Source organism: Bos indicus, chromosome 25, assembly GCF_029378745.1.
Source record: "Bos indicus isolate NIAB-ARS_2022 breed Sahiwal x Tharparkar chromosome 25, NIAB-ARS_B.indTharparkar_mat_pri_1.0, whole genome shotgun sequence".
Taxonomy (NCBI): Eukaryota; Metazoa; Chordata; class Mammalia; order Artiodactyla; family Bovidae; genus Bos; species Bos indicus.
In genome coordinates this window covers 1,169,243-1,191,885 of record NC_091784.1, presented here as the reverse complement: position 1 = coordinate 1,191,885, position 22,643 = coordinate 1,169,243, and the positions used below count along the sequence as shown (strand labels likewise).

The following is a 22,643-nucleotide window of genomic DNA, read 5'->3' as shown; positions in this document are numbered from 1 at the left end:
CGTGGTTCCTCTCCTTGGTGCCCATTCCCTGCTGGAGACAATAAGGACTGATTTTTACATTTGAAACTGCTGCCTGTGGATTCCGCATAGCTCTTTGGACAGGGCTGTGGGGAGGGACTGTAAGAACAGCCTGTGGATGCGGGGCGGGGGCCACGGGCCGCCTCTAGCACCCAGATCCCTGAGTCTGTTTCCGAGAGCCCCGAGGCCCGAGTGCCAGCAGCATGGGCTGGAGTGTGGCAAGAAGGGGCCAGGCAGGGGGCACAGGCCCCATACCCTGCTCTGCGCTAGCAGTCACTCCTTCTGTGCTCAGCACCCGGGCCAGGTCAGGGCCTCAGCTTCGTTCCTGAGAGACGGCGGCCCAGAGGGTCTTGTCCTCAGGCCTCCTCCCCCCTCCAGGCTGGAAGTGCTCTCAGTGTCCCTGCCCGTTGCTGGCCGTGCGGTGAGCACCGCACCTTGTGGATTCTGGTCGGGAAACAGCACTGACCGCGGACAGGAGGGCCTGTTGCTGCCCACGCACAGGACAGATGGCAGCTTGGAGCCGCCTGGGGGGCCAGGGCCAGGCTTGGGGCTCACCCCACTGAGAAGGTGGGCCTAGAGTTGAGATCTGTAGGCAGGAAGGAGCCCTGGCGCCCCTGAGGGAGAGCGTGTGGCTAGGGCAAGTCCACGAGCTTGGAGAGCAGCAGGGCAGCCTGTCCTGCTGGACTCTCTGGCGGGAGGATACAGGGTTGGCAAGAGTGGGCACGTCCCACAGGGCTCTGGCACTTTGAGGTCTTGGCTAGGACTGCTGAGGTGGGACCCCTGGGGGTCTGCGTAGGGAGGGCAGACCGGGGAGGCCAGAGTGGAGCAGGTGTGCAGTGTGTCCCTGCGTGGAGCAGGCAGGATTCACAGGCAGTCTGAGGTGGGTTGTGAGACATGAGAGTCAGACACAGAGTCTCTGTGTTTGGCCTGAGCGAGGCTGGGGAGACGAGGGGTGCCGAAAGCCTGAGCGGGGGCTGGCGTGGCTGCTGGCTGTGGAGCGCCTGCAGGGCTGCACCATCGGCAGGGGCGGGCTCCTCCCTCGGGCACCGCCACCCTTCCCTCCCGCTCATCTCTCCCTTTTGGTGATGGGCCCTGCCCTGCCCGGCCGCCCATCGTGTAGAGGAAGCCCTGGGACGCCCGGGTGCATTGAGCCTCCAGGGCAGAGATTGGAGAGGCTTCCCTGATCCCTTGCCTCTGGTTGGACTGCAGATTCCGAGGCTGGCCAGAAAGGCAACTTTTGTGTGTGTTCCTAATACATCATTTTCTTCTCTTAACCCTACTGACATGCGGGATAGGATGCTTTCTTAACCCTACTGAGATGTGGGGTAGGATGCGGGGTAGGAGTCTGGGAAGCCTCCCTGCAGTGTACTTGTGGGCTGGGCAGAGGCGCCCTCAGGCGGGTGTGCAAGATGTGGTTGCGTGTGCAAGGCTGAGGGCCCTCTCTCTGCAGCTTGTGCACATCTGGGGTGGTGCGGCTCCACGTCAACAGCTGGCTGGAGGTGAGCTTCTGCCTGCCCCACAAGATCCACTACGCGGCCAGCAGCCTCATCCCGCCAGAGGCCATCGAGCGCAGCCTGAAGGCCATCCGGTGAGTGCCAGCCCCACGCCCGCCGGCCCTTCTCTCCTTTGTCTGCCTGAGGTGTACCAAGCACTTGGGTCCTCTTCCTGCCACAGAAACTGGCAGGTAGGGCTCTGCTGTTTGTAAACACATGTTTTTGTGTCCAGTTTTGTCCAGGAGTGACCATCACCCCCAGCTCACCCCCAGAGCCTCTGGGCACTGCCTGGCTGAGCAGGGCTTTGCGCTGCAGCCCCAGCCTGGGGCCTCGTTAGGGCTGTGGACCGCGCCTCACGGCCAGCAGCGGGCCTGACCCTCAGAGGGCTGTGTCATCATGGTGTTACTCCTGGGGTCTCTGCTTGAACCGGAACTTGTGGGCTCTGTTTGTCCATTTCAGGCTTCCTCCTGCAAGGAGAGCACAGAGCCCAGTCTCCTGCCTTTGCCTTCCCCACCAAGTGCTCTGTCTCCTCAAATGTCTTAACCAGAAAAAGAGATCTGGGCACGGGACAGCAGATGTTTTGATGACAGAAAGCAGAGCACTGGCTTCATCCCTCACCCAGGCCCCCGCACTGTCCGGGCTTTTCCTCCTGGGCTTCCTTCCCAGCGTGTGTCTCGGTAGTTCTGTTCACAGTCTGAGGTGGGGATTTTGCTTTTCCCATGTGTTATATGCTGTGCTTAGTCGCTCAGTCGTGTCCAACTCTTTGCGACCCCACGGACTGTTGCCCGCCAGGCTCCCCTGTCCATGGGATTCTCCAGGCAAGAATACTGGAGTGGGTTGCCATGCCCTCCTCCAGGGGATCTTCCCAGCCCAGGGATTGAACCCAGGTCTCCCGCGTTGCAGATGGATTCTTTACCATCTGAGCCACCAGGGAAGCCCTCTTTGGGACTGTTTCCTTGGGAAGGGTTGACTCATTTTTAAGTCAACCAGTGTTTGCGGGCAGTCCCAGAGGTGGGATGGAGCGGGTCATCAGGGCTCCTGCAGTTCTTTCTGCTGCAGCAGTGATCCTCGCAGGTTTTTAAAGGCCTCAGGGCACAACCCTGTCTTCCAGTTCCTCCCGTGGCCTCTTTTCTCCAGGTGCCCACCCCGAGAGCCCGAAGCTGCTTGTACCACTGACCATGTCTCTGCCCTGCAGCCCGTACCATGCCCTGCTGCTGCTCAGCGATGAGAAGTCCCTGCTGGGTGAGCTCCCACTTGACTGCTCCCCGGCCCTGGTGCGCGTGATCAAGACCACGTCTGCTGTGAAGAACCTGCAGCAGCTGGCCCAGGACGCAGACCTGGCTTTGCTGCAGGTACCTCTGGGGGCCTGGGGAGATGCCCTCAGTGGGCAGGATGGGCAGTGTGGGGGGAGGCTGGATGTGTCATAGGAGGCACCTCAAGCTGCCTCCCTAGGGCCGTAGTCCAGCCGAGGGCCGCGTACGGCCTGCCACAGTGATGGATCTGGAGGCAGACCGGCCTCTGGGCCGGGGGCCTGAGTTCCTGCCGAGTGTCTGTATCGTGGCGGGGCTGCTGGGCTGTGGCAGAGAGGAGCGAGGCCTTCATGGTGCTGGGTGAGTGGACTTCGCCCTTGTGGGAGCCGTGTAGAGCAGGACCACACCCCATGGCACGCGGGCCTGTGTTCTGTACGAGGTGCCATCTCCCTGCCGAGTCACAAGCTTGGGGGCTGCCCTTTCTGATCAGATGGTGGCCCCTCCTCTTTGGCCGAAGATCTGGTGGAATAGTAGGCAGCGCTGAGGGTGAGGAAAAGTACAGGAAGAAGGTGGAGGCTGGGTCAGGGGGGCCTCAAGCGACAGCCTGAGGGGGACCCCGGGTCTGGAGTGGGGCAGCACCTGGCCACCAGGGGGCAGCGGAGCCCTGGGCCAGGGGCCACAGCTGCGGAGGCCGGGACAGCTTTCTCAGGCCCTGTGAGGCACCTCCAGGGGGCCTGCGGTCTTTGCTCCTCAGCATATTGGCCGTTGTTGTTGTTCAGTCACTAAGTTCATGACCAACTCTTTGCGCCCCCTGGGACGGCAACACGCCTCTGCCCTCCACTCTCTCCCGGAGTTTGCTCAAATTCGTGGCCATCAAGTCAATGATGCCATCCAGCCATCTCATCCTCTGTCATCCCTTTCTCCTTTTGCCTTCAATTTTTCCCAGCATCAGTGTCTTTTCCAACGAGTTGGCTCTTCGCATTAGGTGGCCAAAGTATTGGAGCTTCAACATCAGTCCTTCCAATGAACATTCAGGGTTGATTTCCTTTAGGATTGACTGGTTTGATCTCCTTGCAGTCCAAGGGACTCTCAGGAGTCTTCTCCAGCACCACAGTTCGAAAGCATCAGTTCTTTGGTGCTCAGCCTTTGTGGCCCAATTCTCACATCTGCATATGACTACTGGAAAAACCGTAACTTTGACTATATGGACCTTTGTTGGCAAAGTGATGCTTTTTAATACGCTGTCTAGGTTTGTCATAGTTTTCCTTTCAAGGAGCAAACGTCTTTTAATTTATGGCTGCAGTCATCATCCAGAGTGATTTTCTAGCTTGGGAAAATAAAATCTGTACTTTCCCCACATTTTCCCCATCTGTTTGCTATGACGTGATAGGACTGGATGCCATGATCTTAGTTTTTTTAATATTGAGTTTTAAGCCAGCTTTTTCCATTTTCCTCTTTGACCCTCATCAAGAGGCTCTTTATTTCCTCTTGGCTTTCTGCCATTAGGGTGGTATTATCTGCATATCTCAGGTTATTGATTTTTCTCCCATAATCTTGATTCCAACTTGTCCTTCATCTAGCCTGGCATTTCGCATGATGTACTCTAGACATAAATAAATAAGCAGGGTGACAATATACAGCCTTGACCTACTCCTTTCCCAATTTTGAACCAGTCCCTTGTTCCATGTCTGACTCTAACTGTTGCTTCTTGACCTACATACAGGTTTCTCAGGAGACAGATAAGGTGGTCTGGTATTCCCACATCTTTCAGAATCTTCCATGGAGATGGGCACGTTAGCACAGTAGGGGAGCTTGTTCACCAGGCCCGACTCTCAGGCCATTTTCCCCCAAAGCAGCCCTTTGGGATTCTGTTGTCTAGAATCCTCCCCCCATCTTTACCCCATGACCCTTGTCCACCCCACGTGCGAGTGTTTGTTGACCTGTGCCTGGCGTCTCACGTGGGGTCCTGGACTGTCTTGCTAGCGCCCACGAGACACAGACCTCACAGGCGCTGGCTGAGGTGTGTGCACCGCTGCGCGGCGTCCTGACCGGTGCTGCTGAGGCCAGGGGCCCGTGCGTGTGCGGCTCTGAGGGGCCCTCTCTGCCCCCGCGGCTGCCCGACAGGGGCCTGTGTGGACACGCCCCCCCCGCCGCAGTTGCCCTGCACAGAGCTCTGATGATGTCGCCTCTGTTTCTCCCTGGCCGTGGCCTTGCCATGGGGCCCCTTGCTGCCCCTTGCCGTCTGCTTCCTCGCCCCTCTACACTGAACCCGGTGTGGATCGGGGTTTGCTGCTGGTGTGGTCATGCAGGGCCTGGCCCCACGGGTGGACTGTGCCGGCCGCTGGCACTGCTGCTTCCTTCAGCAGGTGGCCCAGCAGAGGCCCCGTGGGGGAGGCTGGTGAGCCCAGCCGGAGCCCCTGCACGGATATCAGGGAATGTCGGTCTCAGGTGTGAATGTCATCAGGTGATTTGAAGGTTTTTGTCTAATGAAACTAATATATTCTTTCTTACAAAGTTCAAGTATCACACAAATTATAGACACAGAGTAAGTGCCCACAATCCCATATCGCAGCAGTAACCACAGTAGATTCCTCCAACTCTTTTATATAAACGTTAATATATAATCTTTGAATAACAAAATTAGGATTATACTTACGTTACTTGTAATGAATGAACAGTGCCCTCGTAGACCTCCGCGTCCTAATGTGAGTGGGACCTTCCTTATGTGGGACTTTGCAGATGGAATTAACACTCTTGATATGAGGCGATAATCCTGGATGATCTGGGTGGGCCCTTGTGAGAGGGAGGCAGGTGGAGAGGCTTTGACTACAGAAGAGGAGGCGGGAGGTGACCTGCAGAAGAGGTGACTGTGGAGGCCAAGGTGGGAGGCGTGGTCTCACCTCACGCCAGGAACAGCAGCTTGTATCTTGGAGGCAAAGATCAGTGTCCCTGCCAACAGCCCAGTGCTCCCAATTTCAGACTTCTAGCCTGGAGCAGGCGCTCTGGCTGCAGGGAGAGGGGATGTGGACCCGCTGGGTGAGGTTGGTGGCAGAGACGGAGGGAAGTGAGCCTGTTTCCTTTAGAGCCATTGTCACTGGGACTTGGGGTGAGAGAGAGGGTCAGCAGTGGGACTGAAACGTCCTTTGTGTTTGAGCTGGGGCCACTGGAGGCCCTGTTTGCTGAGACGAGGTGGGGGTGTTTTGGTGCTGTGCCCGCAGGCACTTGGCTGTGGTGGTCGGGGTGAGCACTGCCCAGTGCCGTGGTCTCACCCTGGCCCTCCCTCCCGGCGCTGTGGTCTGTCTGTGGGCCATCCTGATGTCTTGAGAGCCCAGGGCAGCAAGACAGAGGGAGGTTCTCCAGGGACGAGTGAGGGGTGGGGGTGGGGGTGGGTGCAGAGACCCCTCATCCACTGTCCTGGTGCTCGGTGCTGGTGGGCTAGGGGCTGGCCTCTGCCAGGATGAGCAGCCAAGACCCTTGCGCAGCTGAGTCGACCTCGTCCTGGTTGCCCAGGCGTCCGTGCCGGGGCCAGCTGGGACAGCTGAGGACCAGTGGCAGAAGGCTCAGCCTCCCAGCAGTCCCCTGCTCCCTGCCTGCAGGTTTTCCAGCTTGCGGCCCACCTGGTGTACTGGGGCAAGGCCATCATCATCTACCCGCTGTGTGAAAACAACGTCTACATGCTGTCTCCCAACGCCAGCGTGTGTCTGTGAGTCCCTCTGGCTGACAGGGCCCCAGGTGGTGCTCCCAGCTCAGCCAGGCCCGTGTCCCAGTTCTGGCCTGGTCCCGCCCCTCCAGCGCCACCCAGGCCTGTGCTGCTCTGCACTTGCAGCCTCTGGGAAAGGTCTGCGCCTGCCCACACCTGCTGGCCAGTGGGCCCTGCGCGGGGTGCCTGCTGGGAGGTCAGGAGCCTTGGTCCTGACGCAGAGGCTCACAGGGGCTGCCGCGTGGGGAAGGCGTCTGGGCTCTGTCCTCACTGCACCCTCCCGGACCCTCACCACACTGCATCCCCTCCTGCCCAGCGCGGGCTCGAGGCAAGGACACAGATGCCTGACTGAGGGGAGACCTCTCGAGCTCAGGGATCCTCACCCCCATCCCCAGGTATTCCCCGCTCGCCGAGCAGTTCTCACGCCAGTTTCCATCTCACGACCTGCCATCTGTCCTTGCCAAGTTCTCCTTGCCTGTCTCCTTGTCAGAATTCAGGAACCCCCTGGCCCCCCCTGTTCAGGAGGTGAGTCTTGGGAGCTGGGGGAGCCCAGGGACCAGCCACCTGGCTTCAGTCCCCAATTGATCCCAGGCCTGCAGTGTTGCTGCGCCCAAAGCCTGGGTTGGGGGCAGTGCTTGCTGCGTAGGTGATACCTGCCCTGCCAGAGGCTGGCTGCCTGCCGACACCTGGGCAGTGCCAGTCCCTCCACACACGGAGCCCTGTCTGCCCGTGGCAGGCAGTTCTCAGGGTTAGGGCGGAGCTAAGAGGTCAACTGGCAGGAGATTGTGACCACTCCTGGGACAAGAGAGCCACCCGCTGCCCCTTCTGGACCTGGGGGTCCTAGAATCGGGAACACAGAGGGTTTTGTTTTACTGAGCCTGGGCCCTGCCCCGACTCCCTCTCCTGCCTGCCAGGGTCCCGGTGGCCACGGGGTCTGTGGGTATAAGTCTGAGCTCACAGACACCCAGAATTTTCACATTTGGGGCCTGCACAGGACAGGCCTGGGTCTGGGTCAGAGTCAGGGTGGCGAGGGGCTGGCAGGAGTGTGGGCGTGGCGTGGTGGCCACCAGGGAGGGGCGAGGCATGGGGAACGAGCTGGCGAGTTGTGTGTTTACAGAAGGACTGACTGACCTGGGTCCCAGAGCCAGGCCTTGCCCCTCCCCCACCCCAGCCTGAGCCCTGGGCCCCGGGGGGAGATGGGCTGGTGTTCTCAAGGCTTGTCTTCAAAGTGAAGTGTTTGCTCTAACAAGTGCTGGGGCTGGTAGGCAAAGCCAGTCCTTAAAAGCAGCCCTTTGCTCCTCAAGTTGTGAATGCAGAGGAGGGACCGTGTCAGTCACCATCTGGTCCTCCCAGGGGTGGGGTGTGGTCTGCTCCGACCCCAAGCTGCAGGTTGGTCTCTTGGTTCCTTCACTTAGACGCCCAGCGTGACTGTCGTAAATGCCGTTGTCCGTGGCACCTTTGGTTTCCTGGAACAGTGCCAGGTTGTGCCAGCCGAACAGAAGACACACTGTGTGTACCCTCCCCCTCCCCAGTGCAGACTTCCCAGTGGTCTGGACGGCCGGTGGCTCTTCTTGGCCTGAGGGGAGCTGGTTCTGATTCTGCTGGGTCCTGGGTGAAGCCGCCTGCCTCCCTAACTCCTATTTCAGGCCCCGAATGTGTGCAAGTGCTGACGAGGTCTCTTGAAGTATTTTACAGTCCTCTTCCATTTTCCTTACTGTGACTGGGTCATACATGCTCACGGTACACGCGTGTGTCCATGCCTGTCCGCCCTCCCAGCAGGGAACCCCAGTGACAGGAAGGTGGCATGTGGGTCTGGGGACGTGGATGCCCCCACACAGGGGTCGACCCAGGGGGGAGGACTTTCTGCTCTTAGGGTGCTGGCCATGGGTGGGGTCCCCACAGAGCCCACGGGCCGGGAGAGGCGGCACAGCAGGGCCGCCATGTCACAGGTCCTGTCAGCTCTGGGCAGAAAGGCGTGTGGGCAGCTGGGCACGTGGCGGAGTGAGGGCCGCTGTGGCCCCGCCGGGTGTCCCCTCTGACCTCCGGTGCCCCTGCCTGCAGACGCAGCTCATCCAGATGGTGGTGTGGATGCTGCAGCGCCGGCTCCTGGTGCAGCTGCACACCTACGTCTGCCTGATGGCCTCGCCCAGCGAGGACGAGCCCCGCGCCCGCGAGGACGACGCGCCCCTCGCCACCAGGGTGGGCGGCCGCAGCCTCAGCACGCCCAATGCCCTCAGCTTTGGCTCCCCAAGTAGGATTTCCTGCCCCCGGGCATCTGTCTGGAGGGGGGTGAGCACCTGGGCACACTTGCAAGAGGCGGGTGGCTGGGAGGTCCGACTTGGGCACCTGTGAGTGACCACGGTACCGTCACAGGGCCGCACTCGAACCCCTGCTCACACCGCCCTCTGGGCAGCTGTGTCCTCGCATGGATGTCACTCGCCCCGCTGGGCAGCTCTGCCTGGGGGACGGGAGGTCCTCCCCTGCTTCCCTGAGGACGGGGCTCTGCCTTGCTGAGTTGGAGCAGCCTGGCCCAGCGCCTCTGTGGAGATGGTGACTGGTCCCTTCTCTGCAGAGCCATTTGGCCACAGTGTCTCCCTAAGGCAGCAGCCCTGAGCCCAGGTCCCTGGCTTGGGGACCCCAGTCTTCCCAGGGCCCCATTAATGCTCGGGACTGGATGACCTTGGGGTTTGGGGCAGCTCCCCGAGGGCGTGGCGGTGAGCTCCCAGGTGGATGTGGGTGACCGCAGGGCTGCCGCTCCCTGACTGCTGCCGGTTCTCAGCCAGCAGCGATGACATGACCCTCACCAGCCCCAGCATGGACAACTCCAGCGCTGAGCTGCTCCCCAGCGGGGACTCGCCGCTGAACAGGAGGATGACGGAGAGCCTGCTGGCCAGCCTGTCTGAGCACGAGCGGGCCGCCATCCTCAGCGTGCCTGCGGCCCAGAACCCGGAGGACCTCCGCATGCTTGCCAGGTGCGGCGGGGCCCCGTGTGGAGAGACGGGCGGCGGACCTCAGCGCAGGCCTCAGGACTGGCGCCTGTGTGTGGAGTGTCTCTTGGACCTCCTTCCAGTGCTGCTCGTCACGTCGTCCTCGAGGGCTGAGCAGGGATCGTCCCAGGACCCTTGGTCTGGGGGCGGGGTGGGGCCTGAGGTCTGCACATCTGGGTGAGAGACTTGTCACCCCCAGCCCAGACCTGGGGGCACTGGGCACATGGTGTTCCGGGAGCATCAGGTTGTCGGGCCAAGCCTCCAAGCCAGACTCCCCCGAGCTGCAGTGGCACGGAGGGCCGAAGCTACGGCTGCCCGTGCACCCCCCTCTGCCGAAGGGCTGTGGTGGGAGCGGGTCCCGCGGGCTGTCTGAGCCCCACGCCGTAGCTGTCCTCACGCCCTCCCACCCCCACCCCCGGCAGGCTCCTGCACTACTTCCGCGGCCGCCACCACCTGGAGGAGATCATGTACAATGAGAATACACGGCGCTCCCAGCTGCTGGCGCTCGTGGACAAGTTCCGCAGCGTCCTGGTGGTGACCACCCACGAGGACCCGGTCATCGCCGTCTTCCAGGCCCTGCTCACGTGAGCTGGGTGGGGGCACTGCCTCTCACCCCCTGCTCCCTCCCACTGCGGGGCCTTGCTCTCCTCATCTTCGTCTTCAGGACAGCCTCGGGCCCTGGGCTGCGAAGGTGAGGCTCGTGGTAGGGGCGCGACCAGCACGCGGGCCTCTTGAGGGCTGCATGCCTCCCACACGATTCTGCCCGTGTCCCTCGCCGCCCTGTCTGGCCCAGCACTGCCTGCCTGCGGGCACCTCCCCAGCCCCACCTTCCTGTGTTGGCCTCTGGAGGCCGTGGCCAAGCAGTCCTCTCTGTGGGCACCCAAGGCACCAGGACCTGGCTCAGGACATCCTGTGGGGAGTCGTTCTGCTTCCCCTGGGAGTGTGTCTGCCGTGGTGCCCCCCACCCCAGCGTGGCTTCAGGCCTGAGAGAAAGTGGGCACGGTGGCCCTGGGTCACCGGAGCAGAGCTGGCTGCCAGGAGGGCTCTGGACAAGGTGCAAAGGACACTCTTCTAGAAACACAGCCTTTATTTCGTTGGTAAACAATTAAAAGTCCTTGTGGGAGCACGCCCTGGCTCCAGTCTGTGTGTCCCGCTCTGCCGCCCTGTCCACCACGCTGACCCAGGGGCTGCCCCGTATGTAGAAGCGCAGGGGCTTCTGGACCCACTCGCCAGCCTGGCCTATGCCCACACGGGCTGCCGCCACCACGGCTGGCTCACTGGGCTCGGGGGGGCCCTGCTCCAGCCACACAGACTCATCCCTGGCCAGGTCGCGCTGGTCGAAGCTCCTGTCGATGGCCAGGGCCTGGCACAGCTTGGAGGGGCCGTTGCAGAGCTCACGGTCTTTGAGGGCTCGTCCTGCAGCGCCTTTGCGGAGGGCGTGGCGAAGCTGCCGCATGGCCTCCAGGCCCCCCAGGGGCTCCAGCGCTCGGAGCAGGACACACGCCCCGTCCCCTGTGGGAGATGGAGCTTCCAGGCTGTGGTTCTCCTATCCAAGGCCTGACCAGAGCAGCTGGGGACACCTGTGCTCACTCTCTGCCCAGACTCTCTGCCTGCCACCCGTCCTGCTCACCTGTGCCTCCTACGGGCACCTCTAGCCGTGTGTCTACCAGCTGGGGAGGCATGGAGCTCCCTGGCTTCCTCTGGTTAGTGTGACTAGCGCTAACTGTAAGGTCGGTAGGCAATGGAAGCCCCAGAGACGGCCCCCCATGGGCATATGCCCATGTACACCCAGTGTACACAGGGTACAGGTGAGCCCCACCCTGTGACCCAGTGGGGAGAGGTGCCAACATAGCTCCCCACCTCGGGGCCCGCCCTCTCCCCCAACAGTCCAGGCCACTGAGGGAGGGCCGACACCCAGGGCCTGGGATTCCCCAGAGAATACATGCCTGTCCAGAGCCCTTGATCCCCAGCTGAGCACCAGGGTTGCTCTGGGCCCGGAGTCTGCCCCACCTGCTGGGATCTGAGGGGCTCAGCCCGACACGTGGCCAGCCCAGTCCCTCCAGGGCCTTAGCCACACAGGGCTTCCCAACAACACCCAGGAGCCGGCCTCCTGCACAGCCTGCAAGCCTTAACCAGCCACTTTTCAAAGCATTTCAGGATGGCCTGAGGGCGCCCAAGCCTGGGCTCTAGTTCCTCCATGATTCCTGGGCCCTCCCTCACCAGCTGCACAGCTCCCTCTGGTTCCACCAAGCGTGCTGGGTGCCGCCCGCACACAGGTCAGGGGAGCAGCTCACCCCTCCTCTCCGAGGATGCGTGTGAGTACAGCCCCAGCTCTTCCCACTGGGCCTCCCTATCCTCCCCCCTGGCCCCCCACCCCCCCACCCGCAGCAGCTGCTCGGTCTCCACCAGGCCTCCACCCCGCAGGCACAGACCGGCCCCGCTGCCCCTCCCTCCCTCCTGGATGATGCTTGGCCCCTGCAGTCTGCACCCTGCAGTTTTCTGCTCCCTTGACTGGGACGTTCCTGGGCATCCTGCTCACATGACCAGAAAGGAACACATTACCTCCCTCATCTGCCCAGTCCAACTGTACCCCCCAAAACCCCTTCCCTTCCTCACCAACTGCAGCCCCTTGTCCAAGTCCAGTCTCCCCTCACGAGGGGTTGGTTCTAATGCCAAAGAAAAGCTTGGCCACTGGAAAGTTCTCTGGGAGATAACAGGCCCCTGGGGCGGTCCCTGTCACTCAGTTTCACATAACTGCCTTCTGCGGGACGGGGTGCAGGGCCAGTCAGGGCTCCCCGCATCCTCCAGGCTGCGGCTCACACTCAGCATCTGCAGCTGTCCACCCTGGGCGATCACAACTCGCACGTCACTGCAGTTCTCCAGTGTGACCGACAGCCCTGACATCCCCAAGCCTTCATCTTGGGACAGAGGCTCAGCAGACGGACGCTGGAACTGGCTGGCCAGACTGGGCTAGGGAGACCTACTGCTGGGCGCCTCCTTCCCAGCACAAACGCCCAAGAAAACAGAGGTGCCTACCCACGAAGGACCTAGTGGGTCCCCCAACGAGGGGGAGCTCTAGATCAGCCTCTCTCCATTTGGCACTGCTGACCCTGGGGCCACCATTCTCTGTGGAGTCAGGCGTCCTATGCGTCATGAACGGTGTGCACCCTCCCTGACCCCTACGCAGGGGAAGCCAGGAGCACCCCAGGGCTCTGACGGCCAAGAACATCCAGACACTGCCTCGTGTTCCCCACGGTGGCAGGGCCATCCTGCTGAGACCCCGTGACTGCCCACTGGTGAGGTTCCTGCCTGAGCCCAGAGCACCCCAAATTGATCGCACGGTCGTTCCCCCCCAGTCGGCCCTCCGAGTCCTCCCGGGCCACCAGCAGCACCAGCGGCCACCCGGGGGCTCCTGCACCTGCCGCTCTGGGTTCAGGTTGATCTCTGAGCCACTGGCAGTGCAGCCAGGGTGATGCTGCAGCCTCGCTCCCAAGGCGCCCCTGGCTCAGACACCTGCTCCCCGGTCCTCCTCACCTCGGCTGGAGACGTTCATGCAGAAGTACATGCCGTAGATGAGATATACGTAGAGGGTCCCGGGCTTCATGAACATGCCACGGTTGCGGGGGGTCTGCCGGCCACCCCTTGAATGGGCAGCTTCATCCTCTGGCCCCAAGTATGCCTCAGTCTCCACGATGCGGCCGCGGAGCTCTGTGCCGTCATCCAGTCGTCGGACCAAGATCTGCTCCGGGGAGGAAAAAGGGGGCTCGTTCCCTGCTGATGGCCCGCGGCCTGGACGCCCCTCCCCAGCTTGGGATGTCCCAGGACATCCGCATACAGCCGGGCCGGCCATGGCGCCCCCCATCCCGCTGGGCCGCGGGCCCTGCTCAGCGAGTGTCCCGTCCACAGGGCGCAGCCGGCCTGGCTGGGGTGTGTTCAGCACTAGCGAGTCCTCACGCGTCCTCTCATGGGTGCCCTGCCCTCCATGCCCAGTGCCCCCGGACCTGACGCTTAGCCTGAGGCTGAGCGGTGTGAAGGGCACAGGGCCCTGCCCGGGATTCCAGGGCCCGTGGAACTCTCCACCCAGACCAATTGCAAAGGGCTGTCATGCTCAGCGCCCATGCAGCCAGCTCTGAAAGCAGTAGGACCAGCTGCCCCACAGTGCCCCAGCCTGGCCCCCAGCCCTGGGGTGGCAAGCTCCTTGAACTGGGGGTCAGCACAGGCAGTGGGCCGGGGAGTCGGGCCTGGCGCTGGCTGCCTTGGACAACACCCTGGGGCGGGGACTGGGTGGGTTTGGGGTTGGGTCCAGCGAGGGACAGAGGCTGGCTGAGCACAGGGCGGGGGCAGCTGTCAGGGGCTGTCCCCTGGGGCCAGCAGAGCACCAAGGAAAGCAGGCCTCAGGGGAGTCAGGGCCCTGAAGAGTGCTGGGCACGCCAGAGCCGGGCCCGCCCGCCTGGAGCCCTGTGCCCGGCGCCTGCACCACGCAGCACAGTGGCCCGGCCCTGAGAATGGCTGGCAGGCATGCCCAGTGTCTGCAGCCCCAGGTCTGACTCAATCAGGGTTCATGGTGTAGTATCAGGGATGGCCACCTCCCCAGGACGTCCCCAGCACCTGCCTTGTCCTTAGGCCAGAGCAATCAAGCAGATGGCCAGGCCACTGCCCCTTAACCCACGGAGCCCACTGTGTCTGGCCAGGATCAGGAAACAGCCTGATGGTTTCTGCGCCGCCATGGGGTAGGCGGAGCCTCCCGCAGCCCTGTGCTCACGGTCTGCTCCTGCCCCGAATCTCACGACCTTCTCTCAGACAGCAGGAGTCGGCTGCCCCTCAGCCCATCACAAATATCTCCTGCTTGCTGGTGGGGGTCCTAAGAGGACCCTTCTCAACCCACGAGGGGACACAGAGTGGTTTGGGCTGTTGTGGCAACCCGTAGCTCCTTGCACTGACCTGCCCAAGGATGAGTGCACAACCCAAGCCTGGTAGGGGCTCTACAGAGGACATCCACTGGGAGGGTCTGAGAAAGGTTCTCCTCCTGAAGGAAAGGGGCACACGGGATAAGACCTTCCCTTCTCTGCTGGACACTGCCCTGTCCACCCTCAGGCTCAAATGGGCATGCCGGGAGCCCAGGGGGAGCCTGTGAGGACCTGGGGTCCTCGACAGGACGCTGGACTCACCTGCCCCCATGCCACTTCGTGTGAGGTCATAACCTCTCCTGACTCCACATGCTTTCAGGACCTCCTGGCCCCTGAAGCTCAGAGCATCCTCAGAGGAACAGACTGCTCCCTTCTGGACGAGTGCACACTTTAGATCACGCTCCACTAGCTTACATTTTAGGGTCTGTTCTTGGCACCAGTTTTCAAATAGCCACAGAAACTGAATCTCCTTGGCTATTTTAACCTCACGGTAGACTCATTAAAGGACACAACGTAGCCACAGAGCCTCCAGGACCACCAGAAAGCCAGGGTTTTGGCACCAGGACTGTAGCCCGATGGTGCTCCAGACAGATGTGGCACATGCTGTGTGCACACTGCCTGGAGCAGGCTCCCCGACGGGTGCTGGGCATCCAGCGGCCCCCCCAGGGGTCGGGGCTGCAGGTGCTGCTGGGAAGCGAGCCAGTGGCAAGGAAGAGGCTGTCTCCAGCCCGTGCCGATGCAGGACAGCCTGTGTGCCGTGGGCTCGGCTGCTGTGTGTCTAAGGTGCTACACACACAGACCAACTCCGGCAGGGCAGTGGCTGTGCCAGGGGACAGGGCAGGTGACAGGGCCAGCACAGACCACAGTCCTTGTGAGAAACCCAGGGCCAGCGCTCCCATGCCCCAATGGAAAGTCCTATGCTGCAGCTGCTGCCTCCTCACTCGCACTGCCCAGAGCAGGCAGACACCCCAGCAACCTCGGCATTCTTCTCAGCCAACCCTGCCCCAACCCCTGCTCCAGGCGACTCAGGTGAAGCTCCTCAGGGCAAGTGTGGGCAAAGTGGCTGACTGCGTGAGGACACGCAGGGCCAAGTCAGGGACGTGAGCCCAGGGGGAAGAGGGCTGTGCCCACAGATGCTGCCCGGTGATGACTCTTCACGCGGAGGCCACGCTGCTACATTTCTATTACCTGTCCGAGAAATGCCCGGGCCAGGGACACTGCGGGCTGGTCGAAAAACGCTGATCCCAGGCGAGCAGGACGGCCCTCCGGGCTTGAGAAATAGATGCTGCGCGTGGGGCCCAGGGTCGCGGGCGGCCCCAGGTGCAGCTCCTTGGGGGAAGGCGTCTGGGTCCCGTCTGATGGGTTCTGATGCCGCTTGGCCTCCAACGCTCGCTGCTTTTTCTGCCCCATTGTGCAGGAAAGCTGAAATGGGAAAGGACAAAATCATCTGGGGAGGACAGATGGTTGTTCAGTGAAGTCAGGAGCTCAAGGACTCATTCAACTGCCTGCCTGTTCACCTCCTCATCTGCAAAACGGGGGCAACCAGCTGCAGATGATGCCACACCTGACGTGCTCCGCCCAGGCGGGGACCCGGAGGCCCTAGGAGATGACCGCACGTAAAGGCAGTGACAAAGCAGCCACTCTGCCCCGTACGCAGCACTTACACAGCTCAGTGGCAGGGGGCTTCAGGGCCCGGGGAGGGGACAGTGGCACCCAGGCCTGGGTCAGGGCTGGTCCCCGCTGACTGCCACTCATCACGGGGTCCCCAAGTGGACTTCTGAGCCCTGGGCACCTGACCCTGACCAGGAACTTTAAGTCAGCTGTGACCCCAGTGGGGCCTTGGCCGAGGAACAGACTGGGGGGTCGAGTCATCCACACCCCTTCCCCAAGTCGGCAGGACTCCCGCTGTGCCTGACCCCTCCTACAAGGGCCCAGAAGGCCTGACACCCCCGTGGGTGAGCACCAGGTTGCTCGTCTCCTTGGCTCAGGACAACCCTGATGAGTCCCCAGCTGTCCTGTGGCTCGTGACTCAGGATGTCAGAATAAGGAGAAGTGAAGCAAAGGTGAGGTCCCAGGAGTGAGGAGGCTCCGCCAAGACCAGCACACCGCCTGCCTCCCAGCTGCTGCCGCAGGGCCGGGGACCTGACCACACACACCCTCACTCATTCTGGGACCAGCCAGTCTCCCAGGGAAGATGCAGGTGAGCACTGGGGCCTGGACACCCTCCTCAGGGGTCGATTCCAGTGCCTCCCTGGCATGCGACAGACCCATCATCTTTAACGTAAGTGCTGACACTATGTTGTCTGGAGCCACTGGTCAGCTGAGAACAGATGCTGATGTGACCGCGACTGCAGCCTAGCCCATCTTCCGATACCGAGCGTGGGCTCGCGCTCCGGGACGCTGCGGCCCTGCTCCTCAGCCCGGGTGTGGCTCGCGGCCTGCCCAAGGCCCCGGGCTGACTCTGGGTCTCTGCCCTGACCCACCCTGGGGGGTGGGGACTCATACAGCTGCCCCAGGAGTGAGGCTCAGCGAGGCCCTGGTTCAGATCCCCGGGCTGAGGAGTGGGGTGAGCCTGCTGTTGCACCCAAGAGTGCCGGCTGCCCCAGAAAGTGACTTAATGTCTGTGCCTCTGTTTCACCTGCAGAAAGGGAACCAACATCATCACACAGGGTGGTTCTGAGAATAAAATGAGACGCCGGGGAAGTACTCAGCCAGCCTACAGCCAGCCTTCACTAGTGTTAGGAAGAAACACCCTCATCAGAGCGCAGAGCTCTGGGCAAAACCTGGGGAGGGTCTCTTGCCAGGCTGGGTCTCCCCAAGGGGAGGGCAGGAAACAGCCGCCTGGAAGCAGGCGCCCAAGACACCTGCCAGCCCTCCGTCAAAACCTGGGCGAACAGGGTCAGTTACAGAGTGTTTATCCGTCTGGGACACGCATTGGAGGGAGGGCTGTGCGGAAGTAGCCTCTCGGGCCAACCGGACGGTCACGTCTGCGGCAGGCGGGCTCCGGGCAGGGGCCGTGTGAGCCGGGCCGTGTGCCCAGCATGTAACCAGGCAACCGGACTCGGGCTCTCCTTCCTGGAGGCCTCGGGCTGGGCCTCGACTCTGCTGGTGGCAAATGGAGCGGCCTAGCGGGTCCGACCCCGCCGGCAGGGCTCATCTAAAGACTGCACACGCAGAGGGGCGGCCCGGGAGCACGTTACTGGCTCCCGCTCAGGGCTCACTGCGGTGGGGCTGAGACTCCGGGGAGGGTCTCAGCCCAAAGCCTGTCCTTCGGCCGTGCGCCCTCGGAGGGACGTGCTCCCGGGGTGCGCACTCACCTGGGCCCCGCGACGCGTAGGCTTCCAGCGGTCCGCCGCGGCTCCGGACACGCCGGCGCGGAGCCCACCCAGGAGCCCACCCGGAAGCACCGCCCGGTCTGGGGGTGGAGCCGGCGCCTGCGCGGAGGAGGGCGGAAGGCCGGCTGCGGGCGGGGGAGCGGAGCGGAGCGGGGCGGGCGCCGGCACGGGTCCGCCTCGGCCGGGGTGGGGGCTGGCCTGGGGACCCGCGTTTCCCGCTGGCGCCCCTGCCTGGCACCCCCACCTCCCATCTTGGACGAAGCCCGCGGCTGCTGGAACGCTTGCAGTGTGAGGGGGAGTAGGCAGCTGGGGTGAAGGGGAGCCCCGGGCTCCTCACCTCTCCCAGTGGCATGCCCCCCCTCTCCGCGCCACACTTGCACCCTGGTCCACCCTCCCCGACGCAGCCCAGCCGCAGAACGCACGCCTCCACCGGCTGGTCTGTCAGACCTCCAAGAGGCCTGGTCTGTCAGACCTCCAAGAGGCCTGGTCTCTTAGGAGCCTTGACTGGGCCCCGGCTGGAGGTGTGGTGGTTTTGGGGTGCACGTGGAGTGCGCCTGAGGGAGGGGGCATGGGAGCCCTGGTCCTTGAGACACGCCTTCCTGGACTGCGGACGCGCATTACCTAGGGGGCATTTGGGTGGAGAGGATAGATTGGATGACGGAGTGGGCCAGGAAGACTTTGTCCAGGAGGTGGACCCAGGCCTTTCTGGAAGCGCCCCCACTCCCAACACTTAGGAGTGGGTCCCAGGACAGTGTCTCAGTAGTGGGGCCCCCACCCCTCCCACCACCTAAGGATGCTGAGAGGAGCCTACACAGTTCTGGGGGTGAGCGGGCTGGAGTGCAGTCGGGCCAGCAGGAGGGCTGTGGAGACCTCTGACCACCCTTACTGCAGGGCAGCGGCTGGGGGCGCTGTGAGGTGCATCACTGCCCTTTTGGGCAGCGTAGGGAACAGCTCTGCCCTGGAGCGTGGCCTGAGCTCTCTGACCGGGTCACCCTGGCCCTGTGAGGGGCACCCACTGGGCCTTGGGGAGCTGCTGGGCAGAGGATGGTGTGGGGGTAGGGGGAGGTACCAGGGCCTGTGACGGGCCAGGATGTGCATGGCGCCTGGTCAGCAAGTCCAGCTCGGAGAGCCCTGGTCTCCAGCACCTCCTCCTCCTCCTCAGACCAGCCCAGGGGCTCAGCTCCAGCGCAGGCCCAGGCCCTGGCCCAGCTGTGCACCCCCACCTCCCAGGGCCCCCACGGGGACTTCCTGCGGAGGGAGGGGCAGCCTTGCAGCGCCTGCTGGAAGCCGCCCAGCTGTGTGTGGCACCAAGGGCTGCTTCCTTCCGGGGGTGGGCAGTGTGTCGTCAGTGGGAACTTGTGAGGCAGGCCTGGATGTGACTCCCACCCTTCTTCCCTCCTCACCCGCTGCAGCCTTTCTGCCCTAACAATGCCCCCCCTTCCGGCCTTCCTGTGTGCCCAGCCTCCCTCCCCCTGCCCTGAGGCAAGCTGAGGCTGCAGTGGGGCCCATCCCCCTGGGGGCGCCAGGGGCATGGTGGCTGCTGTTTTGGATTCGTTCTCATTTCAATTTCACTAATGGTGCGTGGACCTTGTAGAAATCTCGGGAGTTCACACATTCCTTCAGGGTGTCTTATCCCCAACTTGAAGACGAAGAGAGGTTTGGAGGGCAGCCCAGAGGGAGGAGACGGGGCTGGAGCCAGCAGCCCCTTCTCCAGATGTTCAGCCCAAGTGCAGGGCCTTGCACAACCTCTGCCCCCTCCCGCCCCGGCCCCCCACTTCCTGCTTTGTGGTCTGAGGCTGCACCGCAGGCAGGAAGTGGTGAGGTGGTGGGCTGCGCGTTCCCACTGTGGCCTACAGGGCGGGCTGCGGGCTGGCCGGGGTGAGAAGCGGGTGCTCAGCAGGGGGACGGGACTAGGACCTTCTCCTCTGTCCCCAGGGTGCCTGCCTGCTGGGCTGGGAGAGGCTCCTTGGCGGAAGCCCTCAGTGCTCTGAAAGGGGTTGGTGCCCAGGGGAGCTGCCCCACGCCCTGGAGGGAATGGTGGTCCCTGAGCCTTGAAAGGACAATGGCTCCACGAGCTCCCACCTAGCACACTGCTCGTGGGCCTTCTCTCTGTGCCTCTGTGTGGGGGCAGCGAACGCTGCCAGAGGGGCCGCGCTGTCCCTGAGGCTGCAGCGGGGCCGCCTTGGGCAGGGGCCTCTGTGGCCGACGGGCCCGGGGCATTCGGGCAGCGCGGCAGCCCCTGGCCGCGTCGCCCCTTCCTGGGGCTGTGCTGCCAATGCTGCTCCCTGGGGGCCGGGTGCTCGGGGCCCCCTTGCCCGGCCCCGAGACGTGGGGAGGGGCAGCTGCCTCAAATAGCCAGTGACTTCAGGCCCCTGGCTGGCCTGGCCCACTGCTGCCTCTTCCCCAAATAGCCAGGGGCTGGTCCTGAGCTCATGCAGGCCCCCAGAGTTCAGGCGGGCCTGCTGAACTAACCCCTAATAGCTGGTAGGGGTGCCTCTCAGTGGTTGGGCCCCCACCCCCTCAGGTCCTAGAGCCGTCCGCAGGCAGGGAGTGGTCCACACACCGGGCCAGCCTGTCACCTGCACACATCCGAGGCGGCTGCAGTGGATTCCTCCTTCCAGGGCCTCAGAAAAGATGAAAGAGGGACTGGGAGCTGGTCCTCCGTGTCAGGAGTGCCTCTGTCAGAGCACAGGGCAATGAGGCTGTGCATGTGTCCCTGTGGCCGGGGTCCGTGCCTCTGCTCACACTGTCCTTCTGGCGTCAGGGTCCTGCTCAGGAGGCCTGGTGGGCTGAGAACCTGTGGACTCCTGGGCTTGCCTGCCAGGGTGGACGTGGCAGCCACACTTGTGAGGGGCAAGGGCCTGCAGCAGAGGCTGCTTGGGGTCTCACAGGCGTGGGGACAGAGAGGGTCCCGTGGAGGCAGCCCAAAGGAAGCAGGAGGGGGCCACCCTCTTCGGAAAGGCAGCTTGCACTCACTGAGGACAACTCGAGGTGGTGCTGGCTGGGGTGGGAGTGCTGCGGCGGGAGGGACTAGGAGGTGGGCCCAGGCCTGGCTGAGGGCCTGCTCTGGCCGAGCTCCTGGCTGCTGGGAACGAGAGTCTGGGTCACGGAGGGGTTCTGGATGCCCTGCAGCACCCGCTGAAGGGAGACCTGTCAAGCTGGACGCCCGGCCTTGGCAAGCGCTGGAGGTGAGCCCAGGCGCTGGGCTCCAGAGAGGACACCACCAGCTCTGGCCCTGGCAGCCAGGCTGGGCATCCAGGTGGACAGGGCAGGCTTACTCCTGGCAGGGTGGGGAATGCCAGGCGTGGAGAGACTGTCCTGTCTCTGGCTGGGAGCCTTGCACGGACGGGGAGGTGGTGTAGCCAAGGTTCTTGGGTCACACACCCCCCCTCCCCTTGAAGGACCCTCCTGTAGCCCCTCCGAAGCTTTCATTGTCTCCCTCAACCCAAGAATTGTGTTGATTTCCTCGAGTTCACAAAGGACCCAGAGTGTGCAGACACCATGCTGTCCCATCCGGCAGTGTGGACAGGCAGTCAATCAGAGGGTTCTGTCCCTCTCCCAGGCTCCAGTGACCAACCTCAACTAGTCCACTTTATTTTCTGTGTGGGCAAGGACCAGGGCACTGTCTGAAGCCATGCCCTGGGCTTAGCTTACTGACCTGACCGAGGCAGCTCCTCTCTTCAGAGAAGACCACTGCCTCCTGGTCCCAGGCCAGCAAAGGGCCCCTGAAGACACATATGGGGCCTCTGAGGCTGGAGGGGCTGGGCCCTGTGTGCCTCAGGAATCTGCACCCAGTGGGAGGGTCTTTAGGACCCCTGGTCCCCGGTTTGCTTCTGAGGAAGCCTGTGCCCCTCCCCAACGTGTGGCTCCCGGTTAGCTGGGCCCATTCCGGGGTCTGTCTCTGGTGGTTGTGTCAGGAGAGAGGGACGCAGGCAGACTCCCTGCAGCAGCCTCAGCCCTCAGGCTACCTTGTGTCCAGCTCAGGGCGGCAGAGATGGGCCCCGGGCTGGCGGGTGAGCTCTAAGATAGGGAGAGCACGCAGCGGGTGCTGCTGCCTCTGCTGTGGGGCTCCAACCTGACGGGGGGCGCCTGCTGGGGGAGCCAGGCTCCAGCGGGCGGGGAGCACGGGGCCTGGGAGGAGGTCACGGCTCCTGTCCTGCCTTTGGTTTGAGTGCAACTGAGTGTAAGTAGGCATCAGTGGTTGTGTTCACGTGTGTAAGTGTGCGAGTGAGCATGGAAGTGTTACAGTTGTGTATGCGTAGGTGTGGGTATGGGAGTCTGTAAACAGGAGTGGGTGAAGGAATACGGGGGCAAACCTGAGTGTGAGCGGGTATGTTGTAGAAACTAGCAATCGAGAAACCAAGTGACACTCGGAGAGTTGGAGCTACTGCTGCTGCTGCTGCTAAGTTGCTTCTGTCGTGTCCGACTCTGTGCGAACCCACAGACTGCAGCCCACCAGGCTCCCCCGTCCCTGGGATTCTCCAGGCAAGAACACTGGAGTGGGTTGCCATTGCCTTCTCCGGAGAGTTGGAGAACTTGGGTTTATTCCGCTGCGGGCCCAGAGGAGTTAGCACACAAGCTCCGAGCCCTGACTGTTGGGTGTACAGTTCCTTTATTGGGTCCCAATTCCGGGTCTGTGTTCTGTAGTCTGTTGGACGGAGAAGGCAATGGCACCCCACTCCAGTACTTTTGCCTGGAAAATCCCACGGACGGAGGAGCCTGGTAGGCTGCAGTCCATGGGGTCTCTAAGAGTAGGACACGACTGAGCGACTTCCCTTTTACTTTTCACTTCATGCATTGGAGATGGAAATGGCAACCCACTCCAGTGTTCTTGCCTGGAGAATCCCAGGGATGGCAGAGCCTGGTGGGCTGCCGTCTATGGGGTCGCACAGAGTCGGACACGACTGAAGCGACTTAGCAGCAGCAGCAGCAGCAGTCTGTTGGATACTTTGG

At 62.7% G+C, this 22,643-nt stretch overlaps 2 protein-coding genes across 4 annotated transcripts in view; one reads left to right on the top strand and one right to left on the bottom strand.

Moving 5' to 3' along the window:
• The window catches only part of NPRL3 (NPR3 like, GATOR1 complex subunit), a 33,224-nt gene extending 22,650 nt beyond the window's left edge, over nt 1-10,574 (top strand). For 2 of the 3 annotated variants that reach the window (XM_070779312.1, XM_019987917.2), the window contains exons 7-13: nt 1,469-1,606; nt 2,707-2,863; nt 6,358-6,464; nt 6,857-6,986; nt 8,523-8,712; nt 9,241-9,433; nt 9,871-10,574. In XM_070779312.1, coding sequence (XP_070635413.1) covers nt 1,469-1,606; nt 2,707-2,863; nt 6,358-6,464; nt 6,857-6,986; nt 8,523-8,712; nt 9,241-9,433; nt 9,871-10,036 — 1,081 coding nt within the window. In that variant the 3' untranslated portion in view covers nt 10,037-10,574. Of the gene's footprint in view, nt 1-1,468; nt 1,607-2,706; nt 2,864-6,357; nt 6,465-6,856; nt 6,987-8,522; nt 8,751-9,240; nt 9,434-9,870 lie in introns of those variants that run through there. The other variant, XM_070779313.1, reaches the window with a different exon arrangement.
• Nucleotides 10,518-17,797, bottom strand: MPG (N-methylpurine DNA glycosylase). The gene is made up of 4 exons (XM_019987919.2): nt 17,673-17,797; nt 15,544-15,777; nt 12,983-13,187; nt 10,518-10,960 (listed from the first exon to the last, which is right to left on the bottom strand). The coding sequence occupies exons 2-4, from the start codon at nt 15,763-15,765 to the stop codon at nt 10,554-10,556; spliced, it is 834 nt and encodes a 277-aa protein (XP_019843478.2). The 5' UTR covers nt 15,766-15,777; nt 17,673-17,797; the 3' UTR covers nt 10,518-10,553.
• Between the last annotated feature and the right edge of the window lie 4,846 nt (nt 17,798-22,643).

What these genes read in the sequence shown, in the direction of transcription:
- MPG (XM_019987919.2), bottom strand. Translation starts at nt 15,765, where the DNA reads ATGGGGCAGAAAAAGCAGCGAGCGTTGGAGGCCAAGCGGCATCAGAAC. An exon ending in CCCGGGCATTTCTCGGACAG is followed by an intron (nt 13,188 to 15,543) that starts GTAATAGAAATG and finishes TCCCCGGAGCAG; the next exon opens with ATCTTGGTCCGACGACTGGA. An exon ending in CATGAACGTCTCCAGCCGAG is followed by an intron (nt 10,961 to 12,982) that starts GTGAGGAGGACC and finishes CATCTCCCACAG; the next exon opens with GGGACGGGGCGTGTGTCCTG.